This window comes from Lissotriton helveticus, chromosome 11 (assembly GCF_964261635.1).
Source record: "Lissotriton helveticus chromosome 11, aLisHel1.1, whole genome shotgun sequence".
Taxonomy (NCBI): domain Eukaryota; kingdom Metazoa; phylum Chordata; class Amphibia; order Caudata; family Salamandridae; genus Lissotriton; species Lissotriton helveticus.
This window is the reverse complement of record NC_136072.1, coordinates 1,144,538,439-1,144,559,826: the sequence shown is the minus strand read 5'-3', so window position 1 is coordinate 1,144,559,826 and position 21,388 is coordinate 1,144,538,439. Positions and strand designations below refer to the sequence as shown.

Genomic DNA, 21,388 nt, shown 5'->3' with positions numbered 1-21,388 from the left:
CCATTTCCAGGCATTGTACTCGGCTGTAGGGAAGTGTGGACGATTCGGTCAGAAACAAGGGCTCCGGATCGGATTCGGCAAACACGAATCCGATTTGGAGTCCTTCCGAACAACATTGGAATTGACTCCTAAGTGTGTCAACACAGCAGTTTAGAAAATGTACATATTCCTAAACTGGTTTAAGAACTCCCATCTGCTGTCATTTAAAACCATTTCCCCATGTCTCTCCAACTTTCTGAAAACTAATTTGATTTGTGCTCCTTTCTTCAACATTTTTTATTGTGGGACATTACAGTTGCAACTTATGGGTGCAAATGTATGGAGCTGAAAGGTGTCTGTATGTATCAAAAGGTTAGAACTGATAGGGTTTGTGCCATAGATTTGACATTTCCCTAACACCTCCACTGACAGTAATTGGGCCACCCATAAGTGATACAATAGTGGCTTATGAGTGCTTTATTTACATAAACCTATGTACGTTAGGCACACTTAATTAAGGGCCTAATTACGTGTTTGGCGGTCCATGGGACCGCCAAACTCACGGTGGAGGTGCGGTGGCAGCCAGGGACTGCCAGACCAGTGGTCCAACTGCTGTATTACAAGTACAGCGTTCGGACCTCCAGGGGACCGCCGCAACCGTGAGGTCTCAAAGATCCCTGGCGGTTGTGGCAGTCTTGAGGTGGCAATATGCTTGTTGGTGCTACTGCTCGGGCTGGACTGTTCCCATGAGGCACAGTGTCAGACTGTCTGAACTGGGGTGGCAGAGTGGGCTAAAGAACGGTGGATTAAACCCAGATCTGATGACTGGATGCGAGTGATTGGTTCAGATGCTCCGTCCATCACCACCCCCTTTTGTACCGCTTTGTTTGCCATAAGTTGGCAGGGTATGCTCCGACGTAAGTCCCTTGCTCACTTTGCCACTGGATTCAAGCAAGCCGGGCTGAAGACGGCTGAAATGCCAGAAACCTGTCCTCGGAAGCTTGTTTCCGGTCCAGGGAAGGCATGGCTTGGCAGTTCGGGCTGGACTGTTCCCATGACGCACAGGGTCAGACTGATTTGCATATGGCCATGTCTGAACTGGGGTGGCAGAGTGGGCTAAAGAACGGTGATGGATTAAACCCAGATCTGTTGACTGGGTGTGAGTGTTTGATTGGTTCAGATGCTCCATCGATCACCACCCCCTTTTGTACCATGCTGCACTGCCAAGCATATTACAAGTTTCCTCACAACCAGCAGTCTCATTGCGTTGTTCAAACCATGAAACTGATGACAGTGAGGAAACTAAGGAGGTCCTACAGGGCCCCCTCGTGCCTCAGGCCATGGGGATACATGCAAGGGGGCACTTGGTGTGCCCCCGTCTGCATGCACGTCCATTTCCTCCATGGCATGGACTTCAATGCCAAAGGACTACCCGCTAGGCAATGAGAAAACTTGTAATCTGGCAGGCGGGTGGCGGTCGAGTTTTGCAGTGCGGGAGCGGGGTGTTGTCTGTCCATCCTGCACTCATAAACTCATACTCGGGCCCTAACTAAATTACACTGGCTATTTTACTTTCATAAAGGCATGGGTAAGAATAAGTCCCATTTCCAGAATTTTACAAAATGTTCTTATTAAACCGGTCCTAATGTGTTGATGACGGCGTTAGCAATAGTGGTGTGCACAAGCAGGTGAGGCCAGGGGTCCATGAATCTGGAGTTGATGCTCCTTAATTGCACCATGTGTGATTTGTGTCAATTGAAATGTACACTAGTGAGTGAGATGTGTGTGTGTGCTCCCTGTGAAGCAGATGTATTTCATTATATCAACTACAGTAACTGAGGCTGTCTTTACCCTTGTAGTGTTATGGGCCATGAAACCAGAGCATCTTGGAGGGCCACTAGCCAAGTGCATGTGCATGCTGAGCTGAAATATTAGCGATTAATATTACTGAAATTAGTAAATACATATCTATCTCACACACACTCAGTAGAGAAAACATTTTTGAGTAATACCTCAAAATTACTTAAAAGAATTTTAGTGTTTCTTCAAATGCCTCTACATAGGTGTAACCTATTGTGGAGGGTCACATTTGAGGGCGTTCAGTAAAGTAACCTTTATGTTGAGCAGTTCAGGCTTAGTCCATTGCAGCTTGCTATAGAAAAATAAAAAAATACTAATATAGGGACCTTTTCCTCAATTAACTCCACCTCTTACAGTTTACCAAGGTAATGTGTTCAGAGTAGGTACATTTATATTTGAAGGTTTGGTATAGAACTGAAGAGGCACCAACTTTTTATCCTCCCAAGTACCTGCTTGGAAGCAGGAAATTGGTTGCAAATTTATATACTACTGTGGAAACATGGTGTTTCGTTCCTTTTCCCCACCTCCTCTCTCGTGATATATATTCATATATATCACACAGTGGCAGCCCCCTCTCTGTAGTTATAGTTTGGTCAGAGTTTTCATAGGAGGATAATTTCTTGTTTTTCTTATAACTTTACTGTTCGACAAATCTGCATGAAACATTCCCCAAAATAGTTTCACCTCAGCCTCTTCCTGGAAAGATTTGCGCTGACCCGTTAAGTGGGGAGCAGGAACAAAAAAGGGGGGAATTCGAGGGAGAGGGCAACATTTTGATTTCCCATGTTAATTCCCATAAGGAATTTAGCTCTCTAACGTCTTAATGTGTAAAAGCTACAGGAACACATTGGTGTTTGTAAAGTAGGTTTGCAGCCCGTTAAGGGATATATGTATTACAGCCCTGCCCTCTGCTGGTTAAGTCTGTGACTGCAGCTGTAACTGCTGCAGGATTCCATTTACAGCAGTCATGAGGGTGTGCTTTTGTACTAAAATTGCAATTAGGTTCATCACTGTCCGTACGCTTGCACCATCCAACCATATTCAGAAAGTGTGTCCATTAACACAGTTGTTTGTATTAATTTTGCACTTTTTATCCCTTGTGTGTCAGAATATCAAGTCCAAAAAAACTGAGCTACAAAAATAGCGTGCCCGGTATATCTAGGGCCGAAATATCGTGAAGATGAGTATATAGGGTCAAATATGCTGGTATTAACTACACATCTGTGTACTTATATAAACATTGTCAAGGTACACATGTGAAGTTAGAAACAGGAAACGTGCCTATCTTCACAATATTGTGGTCTTAGGTATTCTTGTTCCCATATTTGTGTAGCACACTATTTAAAACTCGACATTTTAGACATTGTAGAAGTGCCATTTTACAATATGTTTCTTTAAGAAGAATTCCTGCGAAGCCTGAAAATTGTTTACAGAAATACATTCATGTAACGTATTTTCAACATTGTACAGCATTTTATCAATTTGTATGCTGTAAAAAAAAAAAAAGCTTACCCTGCCAGGTGACCACCTCGGAGCGTGGGTGGTGTGCCATATTTGCCACCACCCCACTTCCGAGACCCATGGTGTAATTAATAATTACACTTTATGTGCAATCTGGTTTCTCTAAATAGAGCAACCCCTGACAAATTTTGGATTGCATTTTTCACTTTTTAATTTTTCACTTTTCACGTCCTCTGGTTAGGGTGGGCCTTAGCGCGCCCATACCGCCCAAGTACAGATTGTTGGTCCTGATGAATGCCTTATAAATAACACCACTTAGGCAAGGACATGTCGACCCCACATAAAGGGATATAGCTGAACAATCTATCCAGCTGTTTTATCCCACACTCTGTTTTTAACGTGTCAGATTGGCCATCTAATAAATTGTGTTTTGGACACAATCTATACACTTTTAACCACCGCATTCACATTCAATTGTCACACAATTCAAGACCTGCTCCGCAGTAATTCTGGCGTTGAAGCACACCGGGGAGGCATTCGGCCTCTCCCGGTGGGGCCCGATGATGAAGCATGTCACCAACTAGGTTGGTGAGTGAGGGCTTTCTAAATAATCTAATTAGATTCTTCATTCTCGCTCTTCTTGTAAGAAGGCGCATTCTTTTGTTGTTTTCATTACTATAAACTACAGACAACCCAATAGCATGGCAGAGAAATTCAACTTAATGCTTTTGATAAACCTTTTGTTATTCAAAAGTCATACATGGCCAGATGTACAAAGCCCCTTTGTGGTCACAAACCATGAAATGGCTAAATCACAGAGTTTGAAACTGCAAAAGGACTTTTTTTCTATGCGCTAAGCCCATTTTGTGAGTCAGGCAACCTTTTCCTACTCACAAAATATGATTTACAATCCATTCCGAATTGCAGTTATGAGAAGGGCATGAAAGGAGCATCCCCACGTAGTTGCAAGTTGCATTAGTATTTATAAATGGTTTCTTTCGTTACCAACACCTCCAAGGAGAAGTGGAGAAGCGTGGCTCAGTGGTTAGAGGCGGCAGACCCGGAAGCTGAGATCAGCCGTGGACCAGGGTTCGATTCCCCGCCTCGGCGGGTCTCGGGCTAAAAAATTCCACAGACTCGACAATTCTCGCTCCGGTGCCTACTCGACTCACGGGGTCACACTCTGCGACTCTGGGCAATAGCTTGCTTAATCTCCACTACGGCCCCTCGCGGCGGGATGCCTGGCTTTCACCTTGTGAATACCCTGCTGGGGTATCTCACAGGGGAATACCAGGACGGGTTCCCTAAGCAAGCGCCTTGAGACCCCTGGGTGATTCGTGCACTATATAAATCGAAATACACAAGGAGGTGGTAACTGATTTGCAAGGGACAGGTGTCCCCATGGAATGTTGTTGTGTTCTCTGAAGGGTGTTTGCAGCCTAGAAGGCTGATGAAAACTCATTTCAGCCATCCATGAAAGCATCCCTCTAGTTTTCAGATGGTAGGAAGTGTCCCTAGGTCCAACATACAGAATAAATGTACAGAAAATCGAGAAATCCATTCCACTGTATAATTAATATTAGCTGAGATAAGTTTAGCATTTGTGGGGTACTATTCCAAATTTGTAAACAAATGTTTAATAAAAGACAAAAATGTGCGTGTTGTTGTCGAAAAGTTGTAAGTAGGTAAAAATGTCTATGTGAATTTTAAAATACAAAGCAAAATAATCAATGTAGTGCCCACATCAAGCATGATTTATGTGAGGAATTGCGCCTGTGCCAATCGCATTGAGGCTTTTGTAAGTCAAAAACAGGACGGTAAGGAAGTGGCGATTACCTTTGCATCCTGCACACTAAGATGATGGAAGAGGATACTTATGGTCAAGCATAAAACTCTAGCTATGAGCAACCACGCATTTCAGAACCAGGCGTGACCTGTCCTTAAGGGCGGAGGGGCCCTGTCCTGCTCCTTTTTGCAGGTATAAAGAGCGTCTGTGAGTCTCCGCGTAGTTCAGCCCTGCAGACACTCTTTATGCTCAGGTCAAACAACCAGGCGCTATACATGCACTAAATGCGCAGGCGCCTTGCTACCTGACCTGAACTTTGCTGGGCTGAGGATTTCACAGTCCTGTGGGGGTGATCTCCGTAGTCCTGCAGAATGCCTCAAGGTCCTTCCCCTCATGACAAAGGGGCGTGCCACGGATCGACTCGAACCTGGGTGCTTAATTTTTAAGCCCTGAAGTGCCCACGACCCAGTGTCAATCAGTATCGCTCATCACAGAGTAGGGTGGGATCAGCAACTCTCACTGACCCCCATCCCGCTCGGTAAAGCGTAAGGCACTGTCACCTCTCATCATTGGCTTACCCATGACAAGGTCAGCCAACGAGAAAAGGTGGCCTTGCCATTATCCAGGAACCACTGAGACTTCCCTCCAGCCACCCGATATCACCAATGCAGCAGGTATGATTTTTGTTTTAATGTTTAGTCTGTGCGTGAGTGCGTATGTGTGTGAATGTATGTGTATTAGTGTGTGCGCATGTGTATGTGCTTGTAAATGGTGGGTGTATGGGTGCGTGCTTGTGAATGTGTATGGGTGTGAGTGATTGTGCATGTAGATGGGGGAGTATGTATGTATGTATTCGCATGTGGCCCTCCACCCCCCCACCTGCTCAAATTACCAGCCGCCACTAATCGGAACATATGTGTGGGATTTGCCATACAGGAAGCATACAGACCAGGAGCCCTTCGTACATCTTTTGATGATGGTAAACAATCCAGGAGTAATGTCGCCAAGAACAGCAAGGTGGTCGACAAACTTAGAAGAATGTAATTTCACAAAATAATTTGGAGCCCTCCACGACCTCGGACCTGCCTACCTCATCGATTGACCTTCCACCAACCTGCCAGACACATAGGCTCCTCTTCATGCACCCTTGCACAACCCCCTACATACGCCGCAGGGGTGGCCGCTCCTTCTCCTATATTGCACCCAAGACCTGGAACGACCTCCCCCTCCAGCTCCGTACGGCCCCCTCGCTGGCAGACTTCAGAAAGAGACTCCAGACCTGGCTCTTCGAGGTAGACACAGCGCCCAGATACCCCCAGGGGTGACAGCGATGCACTTTACAAATGCTGATTGATTGATTGGTTTCAGGCAAAGACAAATGTAAGACAGACGTTGTGTCTTGAGTAATGACTTTTTGGGTTGACAAAGAAACTCAAGAAAGTTTTGAAGAGAAACAAAGTTGTGGTGGACCAAAAGATAGTGTTGACTTACGTTAGTGGATGTATGATGTTACAAAACGATCTTTTAGATCGCGGTACATCACAACGCATCTTTTACAACACAAGTCGTTACCACGACTTGAGCTATAGGGTGCTGGACTTAGGAATAGTAAGATTTACTATTCCAACTCCAGCCTACGTACAGTAGGGAAGGTGTTGGAATAGTAAATCTACTATTCCATAGTCTCGAGCGCCCTCCAGCGCAAGTCGTTGTAACGACTTGCGTTGTAAAAGACGCGTGGTAATGGCAGCGCGGTGTTTTCACCGCGTTGTCATGGATGTTCCCCACGTTAGTTTGCTGTCATTAAGGAGGAGATAACAGATGGCGAGTGGGAAACAGAAAAGTTACCAAATTCCACCTAGAGCACCAAGAAAAATACGACTAGTTTTGACCATATAGGTATGAAAACAGGCATTTAAAAATGGCTTCCAACAAAAAGAAAGAATAACAGTTTTAGCCATTAGTGCACTACTGACTTTTATCTGCAATCTGAGTTCTGGAAAATGTTTTGTTGTTTGCCATCTGCTTGGTATTGAAGACTAATTGTGACAGCATTGTCTTATGGCTGTTGTGTTAGTTTACAATAGCCATAAAGGGACCAATAGACTTTCGGGGTTGATGCAATTATTAATAATGAGTTACCATTGTAAATGGTTAAAATGTAGAGATTGTGTAAGTGATATAACTGCACAAAATGTAACAGAACTTCTGGAGAAGATTTTGCTCAAAGAAAGATACCCAGAAACACTTTTAGCAGATAATGTGGTACAATCATGCTGTGAAGAGATGTGTATGTTTTTTGTAAAAAGAAATACAAAATTCTTACATGCATACAGACTGTGAAGCATTTGTAGTCCCAAGTAAATGACAGATTTATATATTGCTTTGTTTCTGTTGACATCGAAAATATAAGATTCAGGTTTCAAAGTGAGCATTCCCCTTTACCCATTCCTCCCGCCCCCCCCGCCTCACAACTTCTGCATCAGGTGCAGAGTAAAGCTCTAAAAGTGTTTTTTGGTGTAAAAAGTTGCCCCAAATGGGTTAGAAAAGATAAATTGCTAAAGGGGCGCAGAGCTCTCTATCTGGGAGGCCAGGTGGGTTCTCTTGCTCCATATATTTTAGTAGTGGTAGTAATACGAGTAAAACATCATCTGTCTCTTTTCCTAAGGAGCTTGATAAGTGTTCCATTGCAAGTGTGTCCCAAATCCTGTGCTACACGTGCCATTGGTTGAGGGAGACACTTTTTTCCAGTTTCTAACTATAACCAGTCTTTCCGTGACTAGTTCCTGGGATTTTAACTTTTGCGAAGGCATTCCTACCCGACTGGCTTGAAGCCTAGAATAATTGCACCCAAGTCTGAATTTATTGGAAATCGCACTATTTTCAGAATGGAGGTTAGGGCTTCTGTCCAGGATGGTTTTAATATGAGGCAGCTCAACCAAACAGGGCTTTGGGAGGGGCGACCGACCAGCGGGAGGCCTGCCCTCCCCCCCCCCCAGGGGTTTTTGGGCCGGGGAGGGGGCAGCCAGCCCATTCGGCTGGTTGGGCTCCATTGGGCTGGTGTTGGGCTTGTTGGGCTTGGGTTGGGCTAGTTTTGGGCTTGGCAGCCAGAGCCCATTGGGCTGGTTGGGCTCAATTGGGCTGGTGTTGGGCTTGGGTTGGGCTATTTTTGGGCTTGGGGGTTTTATAACCGGTCATCTTGTGTCACAAGCCACCATTTTGGTGTTTGTGACACAACTGCTGGTCAGGGAGGAAACTGGGCAGGTTAGCTTTGTCCCGCCCTCCCTCCCTAGGGAACGATCTTCCGGCTGGTTTTGCGGGGTTTGTGGTTGGATAGCTTATTACTTTTTCAGCTAGGTAGTTTTCTTGAGAGCAGGGGCATGGGGGGTAGGGGGGGGGGTTTGTATTGGGATTGTCGCTGGAACAGGTGCTGGTGTGGTGCGCTATGTTTCTTTGGGGCGTTTTTCCTAGGTCAGTTGTGGTATAATGATGTATAGTTACAGTTATGAAAGAACATAAGGAGCTTACCTAGTTAGGTAGTTGTAGGAAGGTTAGGAAATTGCAAGTTGTGTTTATAATTGTTGTAGGGGGGGACATGTTTAGGGGAGAGGGTGTGGTGTAAAGTAGGAAGACAATATTTAGTGAGGTTTAGTTTTGTACGGCACAGGCCAAGGGAACTTGTGTGTAAGGTGCACCTGTTTCCAATAAAGCAGCCTTTTTCACACCAACAAGCTAGTCTGTGGTCTGTGCTGCCCCCCTTTTTGACCCAATGTGCAGGGCTTCCCAACTGCAATCTTTTCAACATTGTCCGCAGTGAATGGGAAACATTTGTTTAAATCTATATGGGGTGAATTACCCAAACATCATTATTTAAATCACTCATTCACTATGCAGTATAGGTGAGTTGTAGAAGGTAATGACACCCGCTCTGATTTGAGGATTTCCTTATTTAAAAAATCGTTCCATTTAGACACTTGTGAAGGTTAAAGATTACTCTTCTAGTTTCCCTGATTTGGGTGAAGTACAGTTCGAAGAGTGTGGCAGCGTCTTTAATCAAAAGGTTTCGGTCCCTGTGGTGTAATATTTGGTACCTAAACCTCTCTTGCTTCGGATACCCTATACATTTTTTCCTTTTCCTAAAGGATCCTTTGATTTATGAGTCCCTAAGTGTTTTGCAGTCTCCCTCTTTCCATTTAGAAAATTCCGCACCTGTAAGGGCCTTTGTGAGGTCCAGGTTAGAGTATGTGGGCGTTAAAGGGAATGGAAATCGTATGAATGGTTGGGTTTTAATGATAAAGCCCCAAACGTCCAACAACGACCCTGTTACATGACTGTATTATTGCAGTCTTGCTGATCTGGGGAGCCACGCAACATCCCATAGACGTCCGGCAGGCATCTCTTGGGCCATAAAGACTCCGTGCCTGCCATATTCTCTTTTGAACTATTCCCCCTCGATTTTAGGTTCAGATGCTCTGTTACAAGTTTTAATATCAGGGAACCCCAAGACGCCCTGACATTGGGACTCAGAGGACCTTGCTGGAAGTTTGTGTGCAGTTATCTCTACTGTTTTAAAATCCGCATTGGGAGCACCTGGAAGTCCTACATAGGGCAGGAATTATGACCATTTTATGGCAGATATATACCCATGCCAGGAGATGAATGGGTATGCCAAATAAGGGGGGTTATGGTTGCCCGTTAGAGATCGGAAACATGTGCAATTATAACATCTATTTATAGTAGAGTGTCTGCTCTGATTCCGTAAGTCACCGTCAACCTTACCGTTTCCACTTCTGCATGGTTAACAGTCACAGTACTAGTTCAGACGTATCATAGTTGATTTATGTATTGTGATGCTCTACTAAACTTAGGAGATGGAACAGGAGTGATGGGACAGCGTGGGTCATGAAGATTAGTAACTCATCTACAAAAAGCGATATCTTGTAGACCACTCCTCATGACGTCAGACCCTTTAGATTGTCCACTTATCTCAGAGCCATTTCTACAGGCTCAGTAGCCATGGCAAGTAACAGCGCGGACGTGGGGCATTCCTCTTGTGCTCCTCTTGGAATGTTAACGTTGTTTGCAAAGATGCAGCAGGCCACAAATGAGCCAGTCTTCAAAGCCAAGTTTCACCCAGACCACATTCCAGCATGACCTCCTTTAGAGAGGTCCAGCTCCTGTCAAATGAGTTCTCCGCATCCAGTGCCAACAAAATTAAGGATGTATATATATATATATTTTTGACAATGTAAGCTGTGCTTCATATGTTGTCAAACATTCGTCTCTTATGAAACCAGACTGGTCTTTGTGTATTCTCTCTGGGAGGACATGCGCCAAACTCTCCGCAAGAATCATCATGTAGATGTTATAGTCCACATTAGCGCCGGGACGCCTCTTCGCTGAGGCAGCTGTTGCGCTATATAAGTCTAGTTAACATTAACATTACAATTAAGGAGTGCTAGAGGGTGGCAGGATTTGCATTGTTGACCATGTTTGCCAGGTTCTACAAGGACAATAATGTCCTCATCTGACAGAGTTTATGGTCTTCTGTCTTTTGGATAAGTACTGAAAATACCCGAAGTTGGAGAAAAAGATGTCTTAAAAACTCAGCAGTAAACCCATCAGGACCCAGGACTTTTTTCGATTTTCTGCTCTGAATTGTGGTTTTAACTTCAGATCTAGTGATTAGCACCACCAGTTTCTCACATTGAGCTGCTTTAAGTTTTGAGGACAGAAGACCGTGCAGTGACTTTTTGTGCTAGTCAGACGATTCTAACTCACCAGTTCACTGTGTTTTGTAAAATTGCCGGAGTAGGCCCCCCTCTTTAGCTCACCAAATACCAGCTTCCCATTTTTGTCTCTGTTTAAATATTCTCTCCCTGTTTTTCGCTTTCAGTGCCCTTGCAAGTAACTTGTGGGCTTTATTTCCATAATCTTAATGTTTGCAGAAGATGGTTAGCAGGGTTTTTTGAGATTTGTTCACTTTATAAAGTGCTTAATTGGCCCCTTATCTTCATGACTTTCCTAAGGCTTATTTTGGTTCCTGACTCATTTTTTGCAGATTTCAAGTTCTCAAAGTTTCTCCTCTACTTTGTGCTGTATTAATTAATTATTGTGCTTATCCACAGCCGCTTAGGCAATTAGTTTGCCTCACACCACCACTTTCAATGCCTCCTACAATGGTTTCTGGCAATGTCCCATTGATCGTGGTTGCTAAATAGTCTTATACAGTTTGCTCTATTTCTGCCCTCTGTGAAATATCCCATAAAAGGTATCCACCTACGTGCTGTCTGTAGTCCCTCGCGTTCCTGTGTATCCCTCAGGTAGATAGCTACAGAGGCGTAGCCTGATATATTGCAGTTTCCTATGTCTGCAGAGTAAATCAGTCTTATCAAATTCTACAAGACAATTATCGTATACTTCCTCGAGTATGTATTGTGCACTTGAGTACAACAAATAATAGCAATCATTTTGCTGTGCGTGACGCCAAATATCTGATAGGCCCATTTATTGTAGTGTATTTAATGTATATACAGACATTATTCATTGAAGTAATTCCTGGACAGTATCTTCCAGTGACTAGTCAGTGCCCTTATTGAATTCTTCTCCTAGGATGACCTCCCTCTCAGTAAAGCCCTGAAGAATCTGCAATACTGACGGGACAAATCTATCTTATCCTTGGGTGAGAGGTGTAAGAGTTGGCTATGGAGAGGAACTCTGCACCCATCCTACATTTAATAAATGTTTACTGGCCATTTTTGTCATGGAACTTCTCCCCCATTGCTGCTTCCTGAGGATTGTGGCCCTCCGTGCCTGCTGATGCCTGTAATGAAGTGTCCGTGTGGCAGGGTTTAAATCTCCCCGAATCACCTTTGCACAGGTGACTCTTCAGTCGGAGTACTATTGCTGCCTGGTAGTGTTCCAACTCCGTGCAGACTTTTATTTTAAGTCCTTTATGATTGGTGGTGCAGGATCGTGCACAGCCTTTTAATCTTATAATCACTTCTATGAGTAATACATTTGTTTTTGTTGGTGCCTATAATGTGCCATAAAGAAGAACAAAAGGAAACAAGACCCTTGACTTGGGCCTGATAGCCATGGCTGAAGACTATGGTCAAACTGTCTCTAAAATAATTATGTTGCTTTCACCCCATTCTCAAGGGTTGGTCTTGTCCTCATGGTCGGACTTTCCCAGCGAGGGTTAAAAATATATTTTCAGCATTTATTTGGCACTTACCAAAGGAAACGTTTGAGGCATATTAGTTTTTAATGATGTGGTGCAAAGTTTTAACCAAAAACTGTGGACTTTATGACCTTTGTGAGACCTTCCACTATTGGTCGGAAGACTTTATTTGGCTAATGTTGCAAATCCACGAAGGATTTGGACCTTGTTTCTTGGAGTCTATGCCTTTTTGCCGTAATAATGTCTCTCTGGGATTTGTCATTGTTCTGGTGTTTGGGTCTACTCTGTGCGCTCATTCCATGAAAGTTTCTTCTTCTTTAAGATCCAAGAATTGTATGAAGAGTGGCTTGATGTTTTCCATTAGGGAGGTTTCCTCAACCTCCTCCATCATGTCATAGACTTGCACATTGTTGAGCCAGCCACTGCTTTCCAGATCTTCACATTTATGTTGTAAGTTCCCAATGCTGTTATCTATCTCATGCTTTTTATTGCTAGGTTTCTCGTTCTGCCATTTCTAGAGTCTCTTTCATCTCCTCCATGTCTTGGATGCTTGAGTTGTCATAGATTGTGAAGCCAGGTCACCAGACTGCATATCTCTCTGGTATCACTCGATTTAACACCCTAGGAGGTCCCCCTTAAATCCTTCACCCAGGTGATTCATGTGTGCTAAAAACAGTCCCGTTCAGCCTTTGCTGTGTGTTTCACTGGGGCTGGTGGTGGTAAAAGCGTCATTACTTTCAGGAGCCTTGGGAGTTCTCAAAGGCTCAGGAGATATTGAGGGCACTCACTTTTTCTGTTTTTAGCCCACCCTTTTGGTCCCTGCTAGGATGTCTTCACCATTGTGAGTGAATTTGGTTTAGGGTAAACCACTGTCTGCCCAGCACCCCTTTGATTCTAGGTTGTTACAGCTCACCTGAGATCCCACTGTCTGGGTTGCAGCAGTGTCAGTGCTGCAAGGTCCACTCTCTGTGTCCGTTTCGGTGTGCTTTGTTAAATAACGAAGAGCCAGGGGCCTCCACCCCCACACAACACCTCTAACCCACTGAGATGTCACCACTACTCTGTGGACTGCACCCACCTCCAGAAGTGATGCCAATGGATTTCTCTCATGCTCAACCAGATGTCACATCTGTCTCTCCACACTCATAACCCTTGGCATCCAATCAGCCTGCCATCTGGACCTCCTGTGTTGTATCGCTCATCTCTGTGGGGTGCCCCAAACTGGTAAAGTAATGTATGGCCACTCTCTGAGTTTAATTTTTGGCTTCTCATTGATATTAGAAAGGATGTTGGTTGGTGTGAAGCAGAATATTAGGGATTCACATCTACCATCATTGCGTACATGCCAGGCCCCTTGTTCTCATGGAGATGTGTGTGTACTAAAGAGATGTGCCGATTGGACACAGAGGGACATACTATAAGTACACATAGAATTGTAAGGAGAATGAATAGAGAGATCAAAGATGGTTTACAATTGGCTAGTTGTGAAAAAGAAGTTGAGGGCACATATGACTACTGAAAATGTGCTTACTGGTTGTTCTTTCAAGTTCGTTCAATATTTTTTTATTCGATTATTAATTAATAATCATAAAAGTACAAACAAAAAGTATTTGACAATATAATTTACATCCTAAAAAAGACCATAAAATCTTTTTAAAAAGTTAAGAGGTATCAAATTTTACATCTAACATTTTCATTACAACTACAATGTACAAGAAGCAGCATACTTTGTTATTGGGGGAAAAACAATTAGGCATGTATAGCAGCATTCATTTTAAGGCACATTTTATAAAAGATACAACAGCTAAAGTAATAGTTGAATGGGATAGTAATTGTAAGTGCAAAAAAGCTGGGCTATGTTGGTAAAAGCCTCTAGATTTTAGAATAGGAGACAGATATGTTTTTCGCAATAGTAATATGTCGGAACAAAAAAAAACAAATGGACCAAGGTTTGTACAGAGATTCCGTCACAAGGACACGTCAAAATAGAATTACTGTCATATTGACCAGGATGGAAGCAGAGACTGAACTGTATTGAGCACAATCGAAAGCTTGTGAGCAGGGATCTCTCCCAGGGATTTTTAACCAAGGTAAGATAGGACTCTGGGCCTGGAGTGGTTCGTATTATCTTACAGGCTCTTGTTATCGTTCTTCCCAGGGCCCTAGATTCCCTTATTTCCAATAGATTGAGGAGCATAATACAATTCGGAGTGTCCTAATTCAGCAGTTAGGTTTTTATATATGCCAGCCATCGTATCTTGTCCCCCAGGTCATAGCCAAGACAGTCCTTAATTACTTCTCTGTTAAAGGCTGTGTGATCCCCACTCCAGACAGAGATCTATAGAAGTAATGGAGCTATTTTAAGAGGATCTTCCACAAATCCCAGATCCAACTCATCATGCACAAAGGTGCTAGGACTTGCGGGACCAACCCCAAGTAGTTTTCAACAAAATCTTTTCACCTCTCTCTGTAGTTTTAAACAATTACGATAGCCCAAGATGGCTGCACCATTTATACGAACTGGCAGACATTTCATCCTATAGACCCCTAAAAGAGGAACTATAGGTTTGCTGCCTATCTAGGCAGGAAACTTGAAAAGAGCACCACAGGCTTGGTTAAAACGTTGGCCTCTATCAGCCATTCTTGGGCTCCAGTTACTATGTTGATCAAAAGTGACTCCGGGTATGGAAAAGAACTTATCTGCGATATTACTTCACCCTTAATACATATGGGCCTAACTTTAGAAGTGATCTTCTCCCCGATCATAATATGGGTTTTGGGAATATTGGTATCTAGATCCAGGTCATTCATAAAATTTACAAATGTATCCACCAAGACCCTTAGACCATAAGATGTGTGGGATAATAAAACTGCACAATCTGCATACAGCAGAGACGGGCCGAAGAGAAAATGTATCATGGGCATATCCTTACCGTTTTCTATCAAAAATGTATTCAAGCCATTAATGTATAATAGGAATAGGAGGGGGACAGTACACAACCCTGCCTAACACCTCTAGGGAGGTTAAAGGAGGGAATGTAACATAGAACTAAATTGAGGGTGAGAGAGAACAACAAGATTTATCAGAAGTCAATAAGAGGGGAAAACACAGAAGTTCAAAAAAGCAGTTCGACAGAATATGAGGTATGATTCGAGACAAGATTAAAGAAAAAACTCCAGGAAAACTCCAAAAATATCAATCTTTGTGCTGAGGAGGGTTGTCAGACTAAGTAGAAGTAGAAGAGTAGTTATGTGGGAAGATGGATTGAGGTGGAACAAGGGAAGGTTCATTAGAGTTCACATAGATAGGTTTGAGAAAGAGGAAGGACGAAGAGAAGATGAAGAATCTTGAGGATAAACAAATGAGGTGTGTGGGTGATGAATATGGGTCAAGTGATGCATAATAGGTGGTAGAACCGTATAAGGGAAAATCGTATAAGGAATAGGAGTATTCTGAAGAAATTTGAGGACTGTCTCATGTCTGCTCACTCTTTTCCTCAAAAGACTCATCGTGATATAAAGCGCAATCTGTGTTTGACTACACTAAATGGGCTCCCTAATGCACTATTTAAACATGCTCAGTATTTTTGGGCTGATTACCTCGCGCCGCTTTTTAATCAGATCTACAGACAGAACAAAGTTCCCAAATCTTGGAAAGGGAACATAATGTATCCAATATTTAAACAGGGACATCATAATAAGCCCGAAAATTACAGATTGATATCGTTGATCGAAGTAGAGGCTAAATTATATGGATCCTGCCTACTGTTTCATCTTCAAGATTGGATGGATGAAATGAGCATAATCTCCAGGTTTTAAATGGGTTTTAGACCAGGGATGGGCACCATAACAAACTTGGCAACTTTGGCACTTTTAACTGGAGAAGCGGCAAAAAAGAAAACACAGTTGTTTGCATGTTTTGTCGACTTGAAAGCCGCATTCGACAGAGTAAACAGAAATAGTTTCTGGAAAAAACTAAGAGGCTGGGCATTGCAGAATAAATTACTGGAAGCAATATTAGCCCTATACAGTGAAACCTGGGAAAGAGTGAAATTAGGGGACGGACGTAGAACCACCGCCAGTATCTACACACAGCAAGGCCTAAAACAAAGCTGCGTCCTGGCCGAGCCTGTTCAACTTGTTCATAGCAGGCATCATAAAATACATGCAAACAGCCAATTGCCATCCGCCAAACTTGTCCAAAGAGTCAATTCCCTTCTTACAGTATGCAGACGATATGGTGGTGCTGAGCCAAAGCCCTATTGGGTTACAAATAGCAAACAATAACTTAGTAACCTATTTGGAACAAGAACATTTGGAACTAAATAAAGACAAAACTAAGGCTGTACGTCTAGTGGACCTCCATAAAAACCAAGTTCAAATGGTTTGTAAAAGGGACAATAGTAAAAGAGCAAGTGTACTACAAATATCTCGGCTTAACACTGGGGCGAGGCTCAACATATAAGGAACACAAAATGTACTTAAAAGCAAAAACACAATCGTTTTGCATATAGATCCATACTAATATAGCCCAAACCTTTGAGGCGGGTAATCTCAGGAACCACAGCACCAATCACAACACCCAATACAGCGTTGGAAAGGGCAGTTGCAGCAGAAGGACATAGGCTATGCAGACGCCCACCATATACATTTAAAAGGTAAAAGAACCGTGCCAGCAAAGTAGTCCCTTGTGGGCGTGTCTGTGTTGTGCTGTGGGCGTGTGCTGGGGGCGTGACAAACGCTGGGGGCGTGTGGTACGTTCGCCCTTCATTCCATGTCTCATATCGTGTACTGTGGGCGTGTGCTGGGGGCTTGGGCGGGATTACGGGGGAAAAAAAAGCGAGCGTTGTGCCCAATATTTCATTGTTTTTTCTTCCCAAGTTCTGTACATTCCAGCTCCGGGTGTCCACCCTGCTCCCTTTAAATACCCCTGCCCCCCATAATCATAACCCACCCTTACTCCTTAAAATACCCCAACACCCTTAAACACTAACCCACCTTAACCCTATAAATATACCCTGTACCCCAAAACCCAACCTATCCCTAATCCCTAAAAATACCCCTGTACCCCAAAACCCAAACCTAGCCCTGAACCGTATAAATACCCCTGTACCTCAAAACCCAAACCTACCCATGAACCCTAAAAATACCCCTGTACCCCAAAACCCAAACCTACCCCTGAACCCTAAAAATACCCCTGTACCTCAAAACCCAAACCTACCCCTCAACCCTAAAAAAAACCCTGTACTCCAAAACCCAAACCTAGCCCTGAACCCTACAAATACCCCTGTACCCCAAAACTTAAACCTACCCCTGAGCCCTAAAATACCTCTGTACCCCAAACCTAGCCCTGAACCCTTAAAATACCCCTGTACCCCAAAACCCAAACCTACCCCTGAATCCTAAAAATACCCCTGTACCCCAAAACCCAAACCTAGCCCTGAACCATAAAAATAACCCTGTACCCCAAAACCCAAACCTACCCCTGAACCCTAAAATACCCCTGTACCCCAAACCTAGCCCTGAACCCTAAAAATACCCCTGTACCCCAAAACCCAGACCTAGCCCTGAACCCTTAAAATACCCCTGTACCCCAAAACCCAAACTTATGCCTGAACCCTAAAAATACCCCAAAACCCAAACCTAGCCCTGAACCCTAAAAATACACCTGTACCCCAAAACCCATACCTATCCCTAAACCCTAAAACTACCCCTGTACCCCATAACCCAAAACTATATCTGAACCCTTAAAATACCCAAACACCCCAAAACAAATACCTCAGTACCCCAAAACATATACCCCTATACCCATACTTACCAGACATAAAAAAAACATGCTTTTCCCATTCATGCATTTACAACGAATTTCGTTGTAAATGTATGCGTGATAAAAGCATATAAAATGTAATGCCATGCGTTATAATGGCATTGCGGAGTCATGGTACTTTCGTAATGAAAGTATGCGGAGTGATGGTATGCGGAAAGAAAGTTGCGGAATAATGGGTGTTTACCCTCCCCCGGTAAGTACATTGGTGGCACGGCGGCCCACATCTCCAGCAACATACTCATATTTTTTCACTACCGATTTGAAAAATGCACAGGTCTCTCTCATTGATGGCCAGCACCGACATACACTTTTAGACACACCTCCCGCCACAAGTTCTAGAATTGCGAACTTTAGAGCTGGGGAGCTACGTTCGAATCTCGGCATCAGCTCAACATCCTGTGATTCCAGGCAAATCGCTTTGTCTCCCCGTGCCTACCACAAATGAATGTGTTCTTCTGTAATGCAAATTGTGCTCATGCCATGTTGTCGAGTTTGCGCTATATAATATTGCAAGGAAAAATAAAGTAGGGAAATTCGAGTTCACACACTACTGAACGCGCAGTCTTAAGTGCATCAGCAGTGCACTGTGAATCGGAGCGTTTCACAGGCCTGTCGCAGATAAGAAATGCTATCAAAACGAAATCCTACAAAACAATATACTACTGGCCGGCAGCAATTCATACCCGGACAACGTCGGGACGGGCTGCTAGTTACTGTATAAATAATTGGGTTGCCCGAACCATGCCCATCTTTTAAAAGTGATGGCAGCACAAATACTACCCCCATTGTCGTATGCCCTAGTAGTCTGGTGTGGTAAAGAGGTTGAACTGTTAAACGAACTCCAGACGGAGGTTTATAAAGCAGTTTCCAACGTACCAAAGTCTGCCTCCCCAGCTCAGGTTTGGTTTGAATTCGGCCTTCAGAATCAGAAATTCCGGAGCATGAGCAGCTTCGTGAAGTTATGCCATAAATTTCGCATATCTGAGCCGGGGTCATTAAATAATCTATGCTGGAAAGAAATTAAAATCCAAATGGATCAAGATATTCCAAATTCATGGGGAGGCCATCTGAGAAAATCATTGGCAGAACGCGACATACAAATGACATGGGACAGCTTGGTAGACCGGGCAGTTATTGGTAAATCGGTAAATAACATAGCAAAGAGGAAGTCTTTCTTAGAAGATAAGATAACAACTTCGAAACTCCAGCATGGGTGGACTGTGATTAACTCATACATATCAACAAAACCTCAGGCTTACCTAGTAACTCATTTCAGTGCGGAGTTAAAAAAAAGAGCTTTGTTGATTACCAGTTGGGTATGCATGACTCGAAAGACCTGCAGCCTTCCTGGAAAAGCAACCAACAAGTTTTTGTAATGAAACACTAACTCACCTGCTGTGTGCTTGCCCTGCAGTCAAGGATTTAAGGAGTCTGCTTTTAAAACCCATTTTAATTAATTGAACATTTGCACAAGCAGGCAAGCTGTGATATGTTGGTTGGAAGGGTCCTCTATAATCTTGGCTCGCCGGGGCAAAAAATATCTGGCAAAAGTAAGGAAACTTTTAAGGCAAGCCGTTTTAGAGGAAAATAAAAAATAATAAATAAGGTCGGCAAGGGTGTAGTTCAAGCATGGCACCATTTCACAAACCCAGGAAATAAGCGGACTAAAAGCCTAACCAATCATAGGATAATTTGAATAATAGAAAAAGTGTAGTTGATTAAATTTTAATGTAAAATTTTGCATCTTATTATAGGCACAATTTATCTTAAAAGGAGCTAGTTAATCAATTTTTTGGACAAATTCAGTCACCCGAGTTCCTTGAAAAATCTGAATAATAGAACTGTCGTAGATCGTTCAAACTTTTAGTTCACATCTTATGCGCATTATTAATGTTGTTCGGATTTTAAAAATCGCATTGGCCGTTGCTATTGAGTGGTATTTAGTTGGAGTTTTTTTTTTACCAATCATGTATGTCTAAATATTTTACATTGTAAATTGTAACGATTTTAAGTAATCATATACAATAAACTAGTGACTTGATTTTTTTTAATATATATTTGTATAATAGTTTTCAAAAAAAGGGGGAGACGTGTTGTATGCAGGAGTGTGCCAAACCCTGATTTATTTATTGTTTTGCCATGAAAATTATGTACATTTGCAAAATTCACTTACCCTGCAAATGATTTGGCAGAATATGGAGAGCATAGTGGTCCTCAACCTGTCTAGTTAACAATCTCTGTTTATTTCACAGAAGAGCAACAGTTTGCGGAGAACCATGACCAGTCCATCCTCCGTGTCGAATTGGCAAACTTGGGATCCTTCGACCAGCAGTGGAGATCCCATGGATCAGGAGGATGTGAGCTCAGGGCCGGATCCTCCCAGGCGGAGGACGTGGAGTGTGCGCACCTTCCATGACTTCCTGTCTCCGTTGCCAAAGCTACAGAAGAAGTGGTGTAGTTGGAGCACAGGCAGCCCTTTCACCAAGCTGGTGGACAGCGTGAGTACATGCACCAGGGTAGCAACCTCTTTGCCTCTGAGACATGTTTGTCTTACCATACTCATTGTTTAGTCTCACCTGCAGGCAGTGCACATGTGCTGTTGCTTGGTTTCGAACTGTTGTGTCAAGAAAAAAAAAGAAAATCCAAAAACAAAAAAAAGCTCCAAGAGGGGCTTTTAGGCAGCCCATTACTTAACATTCGTTGGTACCGTTATCACTCTCCTTTGCTCCCACCCATTACTTGCCATTCGTTGGCATCATTATCACTCTTCTTTGCTCCCGCCCATTACTTGCCATTCGTTGGCATCATTATCACTCTTCTTTGCTCCCGCCCATTACTTGCCATTCGTTGGCATCATTATCACTCTCCTTTGCTCCCACCCATTACTTGCCATTCGTTGGCATCATTATCACTCTCCTTTGCTCCCACCCATTACTTGCCATTCGTTGGCATCATTATCACTCTTCTTTGCTCCCGCCCATTACTTGCCATTCGTTGGCATCATTATCACTCTTCTTTGCTCCCGCCCATTACTTGCCATTCGTTGGCATCATTATCACTCTTCTTTGCTCCGTCCATTACTTGCCATTCGTTGGCATCATTATCACTCTTCTTTGCTCCCGTCCATTACTTGCCATTCGTTGGCATCATTTTCACTCTTCTTTGCTCCGTCCATTACTTGCCATTTGTTGGCATCATTATCACTCTTCTTTGCTCCGTCCATTACTTGCCATTCGTTGGCATCATTATCACTCTCCTTTGCTCCCACCCATTACTTGCCATTCGTTGGCAT

General features: G+C 43.4%; 1 protein-coding gene across 3 annotated transcripts in view; it reads left to right on the top strand.

Annotated features, from left to right (window-relative positions):
* LOC144792734 (uncharacterized) overlaps positions 1–21,388 on the top strand; it is a 328,155-nt gene that overhangs the window by 289,528 nt on the left and 17,239 nt on the right. For all 3 annotated transcript variants that reach the window (XM_078667907.1, XM_078667906.1, XM_078667905.1), the window contains exon 6: positions 20,349–20,594. In XM_078667907.1, the coding sequence (XP_078524033.1) occupies positions 20,349–20,594 (246 nt within the window). The remainder of the gene's footprint in view (positions 1–20,348; positions 20,595–21,388) is intronic.